The sequence below is a fragment of the Maylandia zebra genome, linkage group LG6 (genome assembly GCF_041146795.1).
Source record: "Maylandia zebra isolate NMK-2024a linkage group LG6, Mzebra_GT3a, whole genome shotgun sequence".
Taxonomy (NCBI): Eukaryota; Metazoa; Chordata; class Actinopteri; order Cichliformes; family Cichlidae; genus Maylandia; species Maylandia zebra.
Window position 1 is genome coordinate 9,327,081 of NC_135172.1, and position 15,764 is coordinate 9,342,844.

At 44.1% G+C, this 15,764-nt stretch overlaps 1 protein-coding gene across 1 annotated transcript; it reads right to left on the bottom strand.

Moving 5' to 3' along the window:
- Nucleotides 1-40: 40 nt before the first annotated feature.
- On the bottom strand, nucleotides 41-13,673 carry man2b1 (mannosidase, alpha, class 2B, member 1). Its single transcript, XM_014413804.3, has 23 exons — nucleotides 13,521-13,673; nucleotides 12,657-12,759; nucleotides 10,735-10,908; nucleotides 10,465-10,658; nucleotides 9,898-10,030; nucleotides 9,645-9,790; nucleotides 8,908-9,107; nucleotides 8,657-8,777; nucleotides 8,060-8,138; nucleotides 7,621-7,730; nucleotides 7,348-7,455; nucleotides 5,481-5,597; nucleotides 5,106-5,288; nucleotides 4,916-5,013; nucleotides 4,711-4,831; nucleotides 4,388-4,506; nucleotides 3,817-3,918; nucleotides 3,534-3,621; nucleotides 3,030-3,110; nucleotides 2,700-2,924; nucleotides 1,927-2,076; nucleotides 1,683-1,785; nucleotides 41-575 (listed from the first exon to the last, which is right to left on the bottom strand). The coding sequence occupies exons 1-23, from the start codon at nucleotides 13,653-13,655 to the stop codon at nucleotides 472-474; spliced, it is 2,994 nt and encodes a 997-aa protein (XP_014269290.3). The 5' UTR covers nucleotides 13,656-13,673; the 3' UTR covers nucleotides 41-471.
- Between the last annotated feature and the right edge of the window lie 2,091 nt (nucleotides 13,674-15,764).

The window sequence follows — 15,764 nt, forward strand, 5'->3', positions numbered from 1 at the left end:
TATACACAAGATTTGTGGCACAAACACGAGGGCAGGACAGTAAGGAGGATTGATTTTTATTATTAGCTGCTTCTTGATAAGTAGAAAAATCTAAGTATACACAACATGGCAGAAATGCAAAGATTATACTTTATTGCACATATCACTTTGTGGGAGACGATATTCTGTTACTGCAACAGCACAAAAAATCCCCACAAATATAAATGTTCTCAAAAATGTTAAAGGCAGCTTTAACAAATTCAATCTTATTCAGACATTCTGTATCAAAGGCTGAAGGCATCCTGAAATGACTTTTGCCCAGGTCAGTCCGGGCTACAGCTGTGATCCGATTTTAAGTCGTAGGCAGCGTGAATACAACTTCTCATTCATTTTTCCCCTAAAAATCCACACTTTATTAAATCAGCAACGTAAACAAGCCACAGGAATGTCAATATACGATAATTCATCCTATAAAATCTCATGTGTGATTGGCTATCTAAGGTTGACTTTGAGAAGAAACGTTCGGATCTCCATTGGCCTTAAGGTCACCTCCCACGTGGACGGGTCTTGAAATGTCTTCAGCAGTGGCTTTTCTCCTGGAAAACAGACACATTATGTGAGCACAATCACAAACGACACAAAGTGTTTTTGGTTGGTTAATCTTTAAACACACCAGCAGTGTGAATGTGTGTGTGAATGGGTGGATGACTGGATATGTAAAGCGCTTTGGGGTCCTTAGGGACTAGTAAAGCGCTATATAAATACAGGCCATTTACCAGTGACACGGGTCAGTGATCAGCAACCAAGTCTCCTCACAAGGAACAAAATAACATGTTGAGCTCCAGAAACACCTTGTAGTATACATTACATTATGAAGCATATCAATCTGTTTATGACGCTTTATGGCTCCCTGCTGGCTTAATTAGCACCTGCAGGGAAACTGTTAAGTCGATGACTACAATCAGAGATTTCTATCAGCCCAGCGCTCCTTCAGTGCATGGTCACCTGCCAGATGTTGAAAAATCCAGATGTTGCCAGTCTTTATATTACTATATAAAATATTATAAATAATGTAATGAAATTGTGACAACACTAAACGAAGGCCAAAATCTGCAAATATCAGGGAATCCTCACTATGGAAGTGTGATTGAAGAGCAGTGTACTACAAAGCCAGAATAACGGATTACTGAATTATGTTAAGTGCAGTATATGTTTGCAAATAAGTTTCGTATTGAAGCCATACATTAAAAAAAAACACTGACTGAAGCGCAGACTGTGCACTTCATTGTCACTGGATTATAAATGTATTCAGTTGATGATGCAGAAAATGTGTAAATGTTTATATACTTTATTTTGCTGCTGCTACATTTCTTTCACACAGCTGGAACTGCAGCTACGAGCGCACAGAACATGCATCATTTAATCTATTAAATTATTTTCACTTTGATCTGACAACGAACCAAAGTGATTTCCACAGAAGTTCATACCTGGTCTCTGAGATTTTACCACCGACCTCCAAAATGCACAAAGCTCAAAGCAGCTGAGTTGGAATCCATATTAAAATAAGCCCGAGGAGACGACATTCATTGAAATTTAGCCAAATTTAAATCGAGTCAGACTGGAGAACACATCCAGCTTTGAATCTAGGGTGACGTTCAAAACTGCAGTGGTGAACTAACTGACACAACACTGGTGTCCTGTACCTTTCTCAGGAGTCCAGTCAAAACGTTTCATTTCATCTTTCCACTGATTGGCCGACAGGTTCAACTCAGCCACACCCAGAACCTCCAGAGTTGAAAACAGCTTCTGCACAGACAGGAAAGACGATGGGATTAGTTACAGCAAAACGACATTCCACTGCATTGCAAACGAGAAACGACTGAATGACAGATGACCGTACGGTCGCTTTGAGTGTAACAAGGTTTAAACTGTTTCTGAATGTCTGACCTGCAGGTTGACTGTGACTGGCTGAGAGCTCACTTTGCTCTCTGAGCTCTGGTACTGATGCTCCAGTCTCAGCAGCACTGAGTCTTCATCCCACTGACTGAGTGTCAGCAGGTGGACAGCAGGGGGCAGTGCAGCCAGGAGCCCTGAGAACTAAAAGACAAAGACCCCTCACTCACAGAAACCATGCCTTTAAAAAAATAAAATAAAATTATTTAATGTATTCCAACCACATTTTCTATAAAATTACTACATAAAGTTGATATGAATTTCGACCAATCGCTGGCTCTGAAAACATGTCAGCAGCAGTTGCCGCTAAAGGCAACACAGCTTAGCTCAGTTCCCCTGAGAGCGAGTGAAACCATGTCTAAAAAATGCAAATATGTACACAGCAGGACAGAAATGGGTTATAACCAGCAGCATAGACAGTTGGAGACAATGACTCAAAACAAGCAGCAGACTCTCACAGGAACAGCCTGCAGTTTGTACAGTGCAGGTCACAGCACTGTACAAAGCTTTTCTTAAGCTTACACACAGGAGTTTAAGGTGTTTGAACAGGAACCTGCAAGATGGAGGCCAGCTGGTTCTTGCACTGCTAATATTTCAAACACAGATCACATCACCGTGACTTCTGAAACCCGATTAGTGAAGTGTGTTAATAACATGTCTTTAAAATACATGCAGTATTTGTACAAGTACTGTACGAATGTGCATGTGATTGGGTGAATGAGTAGAAAGGCACTATACAAGTACCAGTCCGTTTACCATTTACATACCTCCAGCTGAGTGTTTGGCTTCAGATCTCCATCAGTAAACGTAAGCAGCGGCTGCAACACCATCCCCTCTGCGAGGGGGCGGTGCGTGTCGGCAGCAGTCTGCGGGGGATCGAGGGTGAGGAGGAGGCGGCCGCGGACCACCAGCCCGTCTGGGAAGATGCCAGAGATCTCGTTGAGAGGTTCACCAACACCACGGAAATCATCGTGGAGCAGCCGGCGGTGGAGCTGAGGGTGAGGAGGTTGGATAGAGAGACTTTAATAAGAACTCCTTGTGTGCGCTTAGATGGGGTCAACATGCTAATGGTGATGAGCTACGACTTTATGCCTCACCATGATCTCCAGTGAACCATTCTGGATGCTGCCTCCACCCTGAGAGCGATCCGTTACCACAGTGAGTTGGTCCACATCATCCTGAAGACACACAAGTGAAAGGAAAACATCACTTGTGATAATTCATAATAATGGATTGGATTTATATAGCGCTTTTCAAGTCACCCAAAGCGCTTTACAATGCCACTATTCATCCACTCTCACACACTGGTGGAGGCAAGCTACGGTTGTAGCCACAGCTGCCCTGGGGCAGAGTGACAGAGGCGAGGCTGCCATATCGCGCCATCGGCCCCTCTGGCCAACACCAGTAGGCGGTAGGATAAAGTGTCTTGCCCAAGGACACAAAGACCAGGACAGAGAGCCCGGGGATCGAACCGGCGACCTTCCGGTTACAGATACGCTTCCCAATCCCCTGAGCCACGATCGCCCCGTACTGTCATAGAACTGACAGTCAATGCTTTTTGTTGCCTGTCTCTCCAAATGGAAGCTAACAAACACACAAACCTTGATATAAGCGCGAGAGTTAATTGGGTAGTAGTTTCCAGCAATGGGCTCTGACTGTTTCAGGTTCCAGGTGGGCCGGAAGTCTTTCCTGTTTGGGGGGGATGGGACACACACACACTAAGTGTACAGAATTGGATTCTTTTAATGTAAAACTATCACATAACTGTACAGCTGTCTTACTTTGTATATAATCTGTAAAATATCAAAATCCAAAACAACTGCAACAACTTTAAAAGGTTAAAGTGCATTTTCCATCATCAAAAAACAAAAAGCAAACTCTTACTTCCTCTGCAGAACTTCTCTGCCGTTGGAATCAGTGTAGAAATATTCAGAGGTTTTGATGCTGGTGTCCAGACGAGTGATCACCTCCTTCCCCAGGCTGTCACTAAAAGGTCAAGACAGCAAGTGTGACGTGGGTTAAAGGTGGGTGGTGTGGGGAGCATTTTGGCCAAGATTCCTCACTTTTCCTTGAATTTATTTCTCTCGCTCACAAATAAAAAAAAAAAAAAAAAAAATGGCTAAAATAGACCTGAAATTATGAGCTAAATCTATTCCCCAGTGGGTGTGCATGGAATCTTATGGTCTAAAATTCCCTCTTTCCATGTATTTATAATCTGACATGGGGAAAAAGATAACAGCGATCTAAGCCAATCACTTGCTATGATATGAGGAAATATTTAGAAGGGCAAAGCTCTGCCACAATATTGCCCCATATGAGGTTTTTCTCCCCTGAAAGATCAGTTGACATTAAGGCACTGAGCTTTTAGAAAGGTTGAAGAGAACAGAAATTTCAACAACCACTTATCTCTAAAAACATCTCCATTACATATGTAGTGTGCACGTGTTAAACTCACTCTATCGGCACAGGTCCCACAGTCCACTCGAGCTCCAGAGCTCTGCTGTCAGCATAGAGACGAACCACCTGAGACACCCAGGGAGCAAACCACTGCCTCACCTCCTGCACCACTGACGTCTGAGGATGAGAGCATTGCAGTACAAAATTAGACGCTGCATATTAGCCTCTAAACAGGGAGGTAAAACATGTTGGCACGTTCATTCTGACACCCACACATATAAAATGACAGCAGCCTATAATTTAGAAGTAAACTGAATAACAGTGTAAAAACAAAGCTTTGATACTAGGAATCTACGTCTGGATATGAGCAAACATCTCTACCTTAATGATCTCCGTCTTGGCCGTCCGGCTGATGATGAAAGGTGTGGAAGAGTTGGGTCTGAAGATGTAGGCTCCAGAAGGCTGCCTGCTCTCTACGTTGTTACCGGCACTGGCGTTGTACCTGGGACGTTTTAACAACACATCATTTGGAAGCTCAACTTAAAAAAAAAAGCGTGTTCATTTTGTTATTTTTAGAAACACTAACCAGTAGAAATTCTGTGTCAGTTTGATGATCTGTTTGGTCTCCTGATTGTTGAGGCTGCTTATCAGGCCTGTCTCAGGGTCAAAGGTCACTTGTAGGAACTAGAGTGCACGAAAACAAACAAAAACAGTTCCTTTTTCAGAAGATTTTGTTTATTTATTTGAATATTTTGGACTTTCTTCTGTGTTCTGACCTTATTCTGGATCACTGGGGGTGCGCGCTGCTGTGCAGGTGCAGGTGGAGGTCCGTCCTGGATCAGGGCCACCGTGTACGTGGTGTAGCCCAGAGGAGGTGCCTGAACCTGGAACACCAGCTCATTGACTGCAAAGCCTCGTTGTCTTCTAACTTCGTGAGTGGCCTGTGACACGTGAACCACCTTCAACGCAAACACATTATCGAGTGTTATCTTTGTTTATATTGAACATGTTGAGTGATACAAAAAAACCAGTGCTGTGAAAAAGTATCGCAGACTTCATTCTCTGAGATGAGATCCATCTATATCTTGTGTCTGACAACTGCACAGCTTGTTTTGGATCATCTCATACTTGCTGCTGGCACACATACTGACCTGGCAGTCCACCGCTTTGCCACTAGCATCTGACACGCTGTACGCTGTTCCATTGACCGGCAGCCTGACGGGCCAAGTGACGGGCCGAGCGAGAGGGTTGTACACATTGACTGAGAACTGAATGACAGACAAAAAGACAAGCGAGAGAAAGGCAGCGTCAGCATTCAGTCTTATCTGTAATTACACAGAATGTATTTACAATAACTGTAGCCCAGGTTTTTTAGGCTGTACACCTTGAATACACTGTTTGTTCCGAGGATAAATCTCAGAGGGTCAGAGTGTTCAGAATTACATTTAAGATGACAAATTGTGGGGGTTTTTTATTATGTTACCGGTGGATGGTTGTTAAACATGGTTTAAATGACAGGATCAGTACATGTACAAGTAAGACTTATGAGCCAAACCTTCAGATTTTAAATGCTCACTTTCAGACAGGATAGTGACTCGGGCACGCAGCTGTGACTCTACCCACTTGCTGTTCAAATGTCTTGATGCATCCTCAGTCATCCAGGTAAGGAACTCTTAAAAATTAATTCTGTTCATCTGGACGTAGAGTTTTCAGTGGGAGAAACATTTCGTCACTCATCCAAGTGACTTCTTCCGTTTCAGCTGACCGCAGGTTTCACTGATCACATTAACTGGGTGGACCATCACATTAGGTTCACCTGGGAGGTTATGGCAGGTTAGCCTTCTTAGACTGTGAGATTTACACCAGTAAAGGGGGACATTTAAAGTTGATGTGTACTGTAAACAAATGCTCACGGGTGAGTATTTAAGGTTTGACTCTCATCATCCACTGGAGCACAAACTGGGTGTCATCAGGACGCTACAACAGACACAGCGGCCAGGGAAGTAGAAGAACATCACATCATGAAGGCCCTGAGTAAATATGGTTATCCCAGCTGGACTCTTGTCAAAGCTTGGAGGCGCCAATCAATTCAGGAGAGAAGCAAAACTGCTGCCTAAGCGAAAACCCTAAGCGATCCCGTATGTGTCAGGAGAAGCAGAACATTTGAGATACATTTTTTTCTAAACACCGGGTCTCTGAGGCTTTTAAACCCCAAAACACACAATGCAAAAATTGATCCACCCCAAGGATCGGGTCCCCCGACACAAACAGAGTAACATAGTGTACGCTGTTAAGTGCCAGGAGGATTGCCAGGATTTATATATCGGGGAAACCAAACAACCTCTGGCGAAGCAGATGGCTCAACACAGAAGAGCCACCTTGTCAGGCCAGGACTCCACAGTCTATTTACACCTACAGGCCAGTGGACACTCTTTCAATGATGTACACATCCTGGACAGGGAGGAACGCTGGTTTGAGCAAGCAGGCCAGGAGGGGGCCTAAGGGTACATCTTTCACCATCTTACAATGCTGTGACTGCAGCCATTCCCCAACTTTCTGTGAATGGTACTCATGGTTGTTGATCAGTGATTGTTGATCAATGGTCATGACAATTTGCATATTAATGATCAAGAAACTGACCTCACAGCAGATTGCACAATGACTGAAACCAGCCCACTGAAGGAACAAATGTACTGTTTATAAGATTGGGGAAACCTGCGTCAGCTGAGTCTGAAGAATTCACTTGGATGAGTGACGAAACGTTTCTCCCACTGAAAACGTCACATTCAGATGAACAGAATCAACCTTTTTGGGATTGCTGTTCAAACCTTTTGCCAGTGGGTGGTAATCAGACAGATGACTTAAATAGGACTCTAAATTGGGCTGCACCAGTGCAAAGATTACTAAGGATTTCACTGTAAATCATGCAAATCTACTTTAGTCAATTCCAAAAAATAAAGATGAGTTGGAAATGAGTAAAGCGGGTCCCCTTCAAAGTCTATTTTCTGTGTTTTTTACCTTCTTGCTGGATTCAGTGAGAGGACACACGCTGACGTTGAGGTTATCACAGTAGATTCGCTCAGCAGACAAGCCGCTGAGAGCAGCCAGACTGTTACTGACTAAAACCTGAAAGAGAGACAACAGTTAGACAAGAAACCTGTGCAAGAAAGTTTGGACTGAAGAACACTTTCTGCTAAAGACATGATAATATATTTTCCTGTACAGAAAATGACAAATTTAGCACAAGTAACTTCTGTTGGGTAAGATAATGTACTGTGAAGCCTGGAGTACCTGACAATGTTGCCAGCCGTTAGCAAGCTTCCTGGCGTAGTCATTTGCTACGTGTTGCTTTTCTGTGCCCGACACAGCGTCATGGTGCTGAGCCACAGCCATGGCTTTCTCTACCAATGAAAGCAGCAGTCACTCAAGCTCTTGTCTGACATCCAATTGGTCTTAGTAACACAAATACAACTTTTAAAAAGTGTCCATATTCTTAACCGGTTCACCAATTCACAGTTGTGGGGAGGCTGGAGCCCATCCCAGCTCTCCTACATCCTGGACAGGTCCATCACAGGAGTAGCACTTGAAGACAGCCAACCATTTATGGTCATGCTATTACATGTTAACCTAATACGTAAGTCTTTAGACTGTGGCAGGAAGCCAGAGTACCTACAGTATGCCTATGCAGAACCCACTAAGGAGACACAAAAAAGATTCAATCAAATCTTACTCATGGTCTGGCTTTCACCTTCCCCAAAGGGTCCTTTCCTGGAAGCTGGACCACCAAATACCTCCAGCTGGTTACAAGTCTATTAAGAGGGAAAAAATGAACACAATTTAAACATATTAAAATAAACACAATTTAAAAAGTCTCACAGGTATAAATTTTCCACCATTAAACCTATATTTCCACATCTTAAGGTAGTTCTATAGACGCAGGATACCAGTGATAGCTTTATTAAGTGCCAGCTAACAGTGTGCTTCATGCTATATATTAGCATTTATTTGCTTACAGTTCATGTTAGGAGTTAGATAAACTTTGTTTTCACAGAACAAAATTTAAAGCTTGTTAGTGTAATGTGACAATGTTATACTTATCTAGCATATGTCATGCTAACATTCTTAAAGTTTGAATGTTAGCATGCTAACTACCATCTACACTAAAACAATTAAATTTTTCTGAAAGCTCTAAAGTTGTGGGACAGGACTTACAGTTACAGAGGTAATTCTAGAAAAGCAGAAATTTGAATGTTGTGATGTCGTCGACACAAAGTGTAATGCTGAGCACACTGTAAAATCGCCCCGCACAAAGTAAATCTCAGAGTACCTGCAGGTTGCTGTTGCTGATCCTCTCATATCGCTTCAGCGCTGGTCTGCTTGTAAAGTAGCCAGTCCAGAAATCATGAGCGTCGTCTGCATAGGGGAAGAAATCATCTGTCTTCAATGGCCTGGATAGAAAACCAATGGATTTAGCTGACATTAAAATGCAAAAGACGACACTTTTTACAATAGAGTTTAACACCAACAGTGCTGCTAGAACAAGAAAACATTATCCTGCCCCTTTAAAGTTCACAGTACCAGGTGAGGTTTGCTCGGTGCAGCTCCTGCAGGTAACAGGACGGTGTAGAGTAGAGCACGTTGACTTTGCTGCCATTTGCCTGCCGGGCATTTACATAGTGGATCAGCTTGTCCAGGTTCTTGTACCACAGGTTGGCATTCTCATATTGAAAGTCTGAGCCCATGGTCATGATGATGTGGTTGGTCTTATAGACCGTAGACTAAAAAAGGAAGAGGAAATAATGCTTAACAGATTAAACTAAACAAAAAGGAAGAAAAGGGAAGAGTGAAATTAAACAATTCACACATCTCTTCAATCACACACACCTCACACTATTCAAAGCACATTTATATGATGGCTAAAGTGGTGAATGTGGATTATTAAAGGAGGACATTGCATTACACTATCTGTAGATGTCTTTATTATTGTGATCATGACAGGTTCATAAAATAAAACCAGACAGGTTGAGAAAAGATTTATGGGGACCTGCATGAAGATATGCTGACATTACTTGAAACAAGAGGTTCCTACTGAAATTTTACATGTCATGTTAGCTAGTCACAGCTGTATATGGGCTGGGATAAAAAGCACAGCATCCCTTCTGCTTCCTCTTTTTCTAAATCAGAAAGCGTTGTTTGATGTCTTTTGATTTAACATGAGCATTTTTTTCGTAGTGTTAGTTAAACATGCGGTGTTAAGAACACCACGTGACTGATAAATCAGTGTCTCTGTGCGCCAGTGTGGAGTTGTGTCCAACCTGACTGTTGGCGATGACAAGGAAGCGTCCCACCACATCATCAACATTATAGTCTTCAAGATCAGGATCGTCTCTGATAGGTGGGTCACTGCAGAGCTGGTCCCAGCAGAAGCCCTCAGGAGGGTTGTAGCCATTAGGAAGGATCCCTGTTGGTTAACGGGGGCAAACGGTTAAAAAAAATAATGTGACACCGTCCTGTTGCTGAGTCCAGAAGTCATTAACATAAAGGGATGAAGAAAGAAACTTTGCATACCAGTAAAGAGGTCAGCCATTGGAGGAGTGAGGCTGTCGGAGGCTCTCCATAGAAGCTCCTGCTCCTTATTCCTCATCCTGCGAGCCCGGTCTTGATAGTCTAGACGACCAAAGAAGAAGCCATCGAATCCCATCTGCAGCAAAAGACAGACAGTTAATGGTTAAAGGAAAGTCAAATGGAAAGCCAGTGAACTAAATTGTGCCTTCATGTAATAATGCAGCATTCTGGAAATAAGCCCATTTGATTCATTGCAGAGCAGCAAATCTGATAATGACGATACAGCCAAAAATTTGTAATGAGAAAACGGAGAGTCTTTCTCGACGTGAGTGCTACCTTAACTCTAATTAGCCTCAACTCTCTTCTTTAACTGATAAATTCTCCCATTTTAAGTCTCACTAGAAATCAGGCCTTCCTTAAGGTGACCAATTATGCTCATCCTTCTATTCTGCCCTATACTGCTGATATTAAACATGGCCAACGTTTGAAAGTGTGACAGTGAATGAGCTGAGCAATTCTGAAGTGTGACTCGTACAAAACTCGAAGAATAAACATAAAGAGCTATGCTACCTGTGCAAACATGGAGGCGTGTTCCCGGGCGTGGCCAAAGGGGTCGATGTGCCAGGCGACGCGGGGACGGCCACAGGCTCCAAAAGTCTCATTAAGGAACCTCAGACCAATGGTCATCTGGTCAATGACGGCGCTGTAGTGTGTGGCAGCCTCGTCGCTCATACACCAACCACCATTCACAAATTCCAGACGGCCTGCGGGAGGAGCAGCTTTTGGTAAGGATGCACTGAAACACTTAACGCAGCTGTATAGTACTGAATGGGTATTTACCTTCATTAACCAGCTGTTTGACTGTCTGCTGCATGCTGGAGCTCTGACTCTTCCACCAGCGGTAGAAAAAGGCCGTCTCCACATAGATGAACCTCCTGTCTGGATTCTTCAACAACTGATCCACAACTGAGTCCAGGATGTACTGAACACCAGCGTGCTGGATGTCATTACGATCTACGCACACAAATGTGCACAGATTTAGGACAAAAGAGACATTATTTTGTAACACAGAAGTCAATGCTTCAAGAAGTGGTCAGAATTTAGTTGCTGTGTGTCACAGTTTGAAAAATATTTATTTACACTAACGTATCTTAACAGCAAGAAAGTATATGTGCTCATCTGCATTCATGCATATGCCCAAACAAACCACCCTCAGTGCAGATGAGTTCTGCTTACATATTAACCCAGACTGGAAATCAATATCAGATGATGGTCACCTGCACAACACCTGGCCTTACAACTTACTATAAACAACATGTGACATTAAAATATGCAAGCTCGACAATCAATTGCACTAAAAGCATAAAACTCTAAAGCAATGAAGAAGTAAACTGTTGCAGTAAACAGTACATTATGAGGCAGTGTGAAATACACGACAGAGTATAAAATGAAACGAAGGTGTTTTAATATCGTCTTCTGATACATTTCAACAGTGGCTCGGGCCACTTCGGGGGTGGGGTGCCCTCGGCCTCTCGGCCTGGGGCTCGGTCACTCTGGCGCAGCTGGCTGCCGGCGGAGCTCCCGGGCACGTCACTGCAAACCCCCCTGGCTTCTGCTCCACAGCTGCTGAGTGAGCCCTCATCTGGGGCTCTCCTCAGCTCTTTCTGGGACAGTGGCACAGCTGCCCCTCCGTTGGTCTTCCTTGGTCTCTTGTGCTCTGAGGGCCTCTGAATGTCTGGAGTCTTGATCTCCTCCATACCTGCTTCATGCCCTGGAGGACGGGGCTGTGGCCCCCCACACCCTCTAGCAGATCATTACATGAAGGAACCTTTTAAAAACAAGCGCGTCCATGCTCACAGGTGTACACACGGGTGCTCACACACACAAACTACACCCTTTTTGGCTCCTACCTCAAGGCACACTGTGCGCTGTCGATCTTACGTGCTGCACAATAATGTTTAACATTTAGTATTTACTGTTATATTGCCATAGATCATCATGATGTTGTTTATTCTATTGCTCTAGTCTTCTTCTGCTTGTTTTCTTTTTTCTTTCTCAACAGGTGATCCAGGAAAAGAAAAAGAGAAAAAAAAAGGTGATGAAGCAGATTTTCATTGTCTTTTCTCTCTATCTCTTTTCTCCTTTTTCTTTCCCTCTCCTTCTGTTAACTTTCTTCTGAACTTTTCTTCTTGTTTTTCTTTCCCGTCCCCGAGTCCAGTCTGGCCTGATTACAATATCTTAGAATAAAAATAACTAATAAAGATCAAATAAACTATGACAATCAAGTGGGCCAGTATAGCAAAAGGCCCACTTGGGAAAGTAAATCTGTTGGGCATTTTTCTTGGCCTTCAGACAATAATTCTGATTGCTACAGTGCCAGACAGGACACAAAAAAAAGAAAAAAAAAAAGATACATTTCCACATTTCGCACAGCCCCAACAACAGAGAGTAGTTCGAACATGAGTGATGGCTGTCACTCCAGTTCACATTCAAATCAAATCCAGAGATCATGTCCATGAACCACCATTAAAACACATCATAGGGCTTTAAAGCAGGAGGATAACGCTGCTGGTCACAAGACCCACAATCACTTGTAGCAGCAATCAGGAAGATATTTAGTACCAGTCAATAGAGCAGATTTACTTGCATCAGCAGAACTACTAGAGTAAATAGAAACATATGCAAACATTTGACAGAGTAAACACAGAGCAGGAGGTTGGCTAATAGCTTCACAGTGTTTTTTCTGTATGTGTCACACTGACCTCCATAGAAGTACTGGTCCACGGTCTTGAGCCAGCCAACGTCATCATGTGTGTGCGGGACCAGGTGGACATTCAACATGCCCGGCTTGGTGGCATGACATGACTGCACACAGACACACACTCTATGAATACAGCTGTACTGCTCTGTCGGAAGAGTCATAATGTCGACAAATATTAACTCCAAAAAGTGATCGTCTGCCAAAAACTGATTTCTGGTATTTACCAAAAAAAGGATTGCTCGCATTTAAACTGCTATACATAACTTGTTAGTCTATAATATGTGAAACCTATATCAAATGTATCCCTCATGAATGATATAAGTCATCTTGAGCCACAAACAACATTCCTGTAACAAAGTAGAAGCTGCAATCAGTTTTTGGCAGTGACTTTTATATATCCTTTATTTATGCAGTTAAAAGAAGCTTGTTGACATTAAAAATGTGTTTTAAAGAAGAATCTGGCCAAGAGGACAGCAGATATTGAAAGACATCTAACAATAGTTCTGTAAACATATTTTAAGTGGACAAAAATGATGGAATTGGTTGTAATGTAAGTGCAATAAGACAGAGTTGAAAAAGATGTAACTGTAAAATGTTATATCTAGCCCCTTTGTAAAGCCTGTTGACCGAAGTCTATTTGCCAACATAGGTAAAGATATTACACATAAAAACACAGGTAGACATTGGAAATCAGTTTTTGGCAGGCGGGCACTTTTTGGCACAACACCAGCACTTCCTTGTATGTGAGCACAGTCATGTGAGTGAAACAGAAAGTAGCGCTAACAGCTCCATTGAGCTTTTTGACATGTACCTTAACCCTAACACATGTAAATAAAATACAAAAGCGCGACATAAAGTAGCTAACCTCGTATCCGCAGGTTGGAACGTCTGTTTTCTTCTCGCCGACAGGAAAACTTAAAACTACGCTGAGGATAAACAGGAGAGCTGTAGCCAGCTGCTGCGACCTGCCCGCCATGTTGGAAAACAACCCGAAAATCATGTGACATCTGTTTATGTTGAGCTGGGTCACGTGACCGTCACCCTGTCTACCGCATGGCTGTGGAAGCTGGAGAGCACTGAATTGTTTTCCCTCCAATCTGACTTGAAGGCACTGGGGAAAAGTAAGCGACAAACCGCGGAATGAGAGGACTCAGCGAAAATAAACATAAGTTAACATGACAAAGACTGACATTACATTACAGTGATATATATATATATAACACCCAGCACGCCCCTGCGGGCGGTTTATCCTTCAAGCTCGGGTCCTCTACCAGAGGCCTGGGAGCTTGAGGGTCCTGCGCAGTATCTTAGCTGTTCCCAGGACTGCGCTCTTCTGGACAGAGATCTCCGATGTTTTTCCCGGGATCTGCTGGAGCCACTCCCCTAGCTTGGGAGTCACCGCACCTAGTGCTCCGATTACCACGGGGACCACCGTTACCTTCACCCTCCACATCCTCTCGAGCTCTTCTCTGAGCCCTTGGTATTTCTCCAGCTTCTCGTGTTCCTTCTTCCTGATATTGCTGTCATTCGGAACCGCTACATCGATCACTACGGCCGTCTTCTTCTGTTTGTCTACCACCACTATGTCCGGTTGGTTAGCCACCACCATTTTGTCCGTCTGTATCTGGAAGTCCCACAGGATCTTAGCTTGGTCATTCTCCACCACCCTTCGGGGCATCTCCCATTTTGACCTCGGGACTTCTAGGTTATACTCGGCACAGATGTTCCTGTACACTATGCCGGCCACTTGGTTATGGCGTTCCATGTATGCCTTGCCTGCTAGCATCTTGCACCCTGCTGTTATGTGCTGGATTGTCTCTGGGGCATCTTTACACAGCCTGCACCTGGGGTCTTGCCTGGTGTGATAGACCCCAGCCTCTATGGATCTTGTACTCAGAGCTTGTTCTTGTGCTGCCATGATTAGTGCCTCTGTGCTGTCTTTCAGTCCAGCTTTGTCCAGCCACTGGTAGGATTTCTGGATATCAGCCACCTCCTCTATCTGCCGGTGGTACATACCGTGCAGGGGCCTGTCCTTCCATGATGGTTCCTCGTCTCCCTCCTCTTTCTTGGGTTTCTGCTGCCTGAGGTATTCACTGAGCACTCGGTCAGTTGGGGCCATCTTCCCAATGTATTCTTGGATGTTCGTTGTCTCATCCTGGACTGTGGTGCTGACACTCACCAGTCCCCGGCCCCCTTCCTTCCGCTTAGCGTACAGCCTCAGGGTGCTGGACTTGGGGTGAAACCCTCCATGCATGGTCAGGAGCTTTCTTGTCTTTATGTCAGTGGCTTCTATCTCCTCCTTTGGCCAGCTTATTACCCCAGCAGGGTACCTGATCACGGGCAGGGCGTATGTGTTGATGGCCCGAATCTTGTTCTTACCATTCAGCTGACTCCTCAGGACTTGCCTGACCCTCTGCAGGTACTTGGTGGTTGCAGCCTTTCTAGCGGCCTCTTCATGGTTCCCATTTGCCTGCGGGATCCCCAGGTACTTGTAACTGTCCTCTATGTCTGCAATGTTGCCTTCTGGTAGTTCAATCCCCTCAGTTCTGACTACCTTCCCTCTCTTTGTTACCATCCGACTACACTTCTCCAGTCCGAACGACATTCCAATGTCATTGCTGTATAGCCTGGTAGTGTGGATCAGTGAATCGATGTCTCGTTCACTCTTGGCATACAGCTTGATGTCATCCATGTACAGGAGGTGGCTGACAACTGCTCCGTTCCGTAGTCGGTATCCGTAGCCAGTCTTGTTAATGATCTCACTGAGGGGGTTCAGGCCTATGCAGAACAGCAGTGGGGACAGAGCATCTCCTTGGTAGATCCCGCACTTGATGGTAACTTGTGCTATGGGCTTGGAGTTGGCCTCTAGTGTTGTACGCCACATCCCCATTGAGTTCCTGATGAAGGCTCTTAGGGTCCCATTGATCTTGTACAATTCTAGGCATTCCAGTATCCAGCTGTGGGGCATTGAGTCATAGGCCTTCTTGTAATCAATCCAGGCAGTGCACAGGTTGGTCAGTCTGGTCTTGCAGTCTCGGCTGATTGTTCTGTCTACCAGTAGCTGGTGTTTTGCACCTCTGGTATTCTTGCCAATTCCTTTCTGTGTCCC

Excerpts from the sequence above, each read along its gene's own strand:
- man2b1 (XM_014413804.3), bottom strand. The coding sequence starts at position 13,655 with ATGATTTTCGGGTTGTTTTCCAACATGGCGGGCAGGTCGCAGCAGCTG. Across the intron at positions 2,925-3,029 it reads ATGGTTCACTGGAGATCATG|CTCCACCGCCGGCTGCTCCA; the intron begins GTGAGGCATAAA and ends CCTCACCCTCAG. Across the intron at positions 2,077-2,699 it reads AGCCAAACACTCAGCTGGAG|TTCTCAGGGCTCCTGGCTGC; the intron begins GTATGTAAATGG and ends TTTGTCTTTTAG.